Genomic DNA, 1,840 nt, shown 5'->3' with positions numbered 1-1,840 from the left:
TTCCAACTGATTCCAGCTGTTTCCGGTGGATTCCAACTAATTCCAGCTGATTCCAGCTGTTTCCAGTGGATTCCAACTGATTCCAGCTGTTTCCGGTGGATTCCAACTAATTCCAGCTGATTCCAGCTGATCCTAGTGGATTAAGGCTGATTATCACACTATGCTAGTTAGGTTAATTAGGTTTATTTTTAACAGTAAATCTTCTTTTAGGATGTTTTTAATCTGATTTCAGTGCATTTAAACTCCACTAAGATAACTTTCTTAAACTTATATAGTTTTTATTTTAGTTTATCATGCTGTAGCCTGTAGCTAACTTAGCCTAGCTAATCCTAATTTACTCCATCTTGGAGTAAATATCTTTGTTAATTTTAGCTTGGTTTATTTTCTTTTTATTTAATTAAACTTCACTCTGTGCTAGCTTAGCTTAGCTTAGCTTGGTTTAGCTACTCACAGAATTGGCTAGCCTATCTGATAGCGTAGCCTGTTTGAGCTACGCTAAGCTAATCTACCAACTGTGTTTGTTCTTTTCTCAGAAACACCTGTAGATAGAAACTAACAGTGATGCTGATGATAACATTTATAACCCATGAGACGTAACTTTGTTTTCAGGGTACGGCTAGTATTTGTCTCCAGTGAGGATGGTTTGAAGGTCGGGTCTCCATGACGGTTTGGTACCTGGTTGAAGAACTCCTGCAGCAGGCAGTCCAACCAGGGCTCGGCCACCTCCATGGGCCGCGCCTCGTTGGAGATGTCGCTCACTTTGATCAGGACCATCATGAGCTGCTCAACAAGAAGAAAACAGCTGGAATTTAAACAGGACTTTTACTGAAAACCTGTTTTAATTTTTCTCATGTTTTCATTTATCTTTGACCCACAGCTGAGTTTGGATCTAAACGCTTAATACGTTTTTAATGCAATTATCTGGATGCTCAACATCAATCCACTTAAATCAAACCATCTTTATCAGAAATCATTTAGTTCTAGTTTGCATGATTGGTTCATAAACTAAAGGCATAAATGCATATTGACTATGGTTCTGCTAGTCTGACCGGGTATGATCATCTGACAGAACACCGGCTTTCAGCTCCGTCTCTGTGTCCAACAGGACGTCCCATCGAGCTCTGAGACGGATTTCTGTCCCGTCTGAGGTTCTTCTCACCAGGTCTTTGTGCTCCTTGTTGGAGAAGTCGAACCCATGCAGGATGGACTTGAACTTGTTGAGGATCTCGTTGTGCCTCGTCATGTCGGTGGCCAGAATGCATCTGCAAATAAAACAGAACCTAAAAGTTGTGCTTCCTGGAGAACCTGACATGGAGTCCCTGAAGGAGATCCTCTCACTTGATTATTCCCTCCCTGATCCGTTTGTACTGATCTGAGGAAAGGTTCCTGAAGATGTTGCTTTCTTTCTGGAGAACAGAGAATAATCCAGTTACTGATGCTGTGGATGCATGTTTAAATCAAATCTGAACATTTTCACAGCTAATGGAGAGAAGCTGTCCTCACCTTCTGCAGGATCTCAAAAGCTACAGCGCAGTGGTGGTTTTCCAGGGGAGAGATGTCATTGTACCGCAGAGCCAGTTCAGTCCGCGCATTTATCTGAAAGGGCAGAGATCTTCATTCAAACTGTGGTCTGCAGCTTTAGCGTCTGATGATGCAGGTCTGCAGCTTTAGCATCTGAAGAAGCAGGTCTGCAGCTTTGGCAGGACGTTGGTGAAGCCTGATGTTGGCCGTTCTGTTTGACGACATCAGGCTTCGGTCACCAGGAGAACGTCCTGAACCCTCTAAGATGGAGGTACCTGACCTCTGTCCGACCCGTCTGCTCCGCCCACCTGGTAGGCGT

The 1,840-nt window shown here is 43.5% G+C and overlaps 1 protein-coding gene across 1 annotated transcript in view; it reads right to left on the bottom strand.

Moving 5' to 3' along the window:
• Positions 1 to 1,840, bottom strand: part of LOC107098724 (high affinity cGMP-specific 3',5'-cyclic phosphodiesterase 9A-like) — an 11,269-nt gene that overhangs the window by 2,068 nt on the left and 7,361 nt on the right. Inside the window, exons 9-12 of the mRNA XM_015396543.1 lie at positions 1,504 to 1,596; positions 1,339 to 1,406; positions 1,160 to 1,262; positions 676 to 780 (exon numbers count right to left, since the gene is read on the bottom strand). Coding sequence (XP_015252029.1) covers positions 676 to 780; positions 1,160 to 1,262; positions 1,339 to 1,406; positions 1,504 to 1,596 — 369 coding nt within the window. The remainder of the gene's footprint in view (positions 1 to 675; positions 781 to 1,159; positions 1,263 to 1,338; positions 1,407 to 1,503; positions 1,597 to 1,840) is intronic.

Source organism: Cyprinodon variegatus, unplaced genomic scaffold, assembly GCF_000732505.1.
Source record: "Cyprinodon variegatus isolate N-32 unplaced genomic scaffold, C_variegatus-1.0 Scaffold804, whole genome shotgun sequence".
NCBI lineage: Eukaryota > Metazoa > Chordata > Actinopteri > Cyprinodontiformes > Cyprinodontidae > Cyprinodon > Cyprinodon variegatus.
The sequence above is the reverse complement of the archived record's forward strand: the minus strand, read 5'-3'. Positions and strand labels throughout refer to the sequence as shown.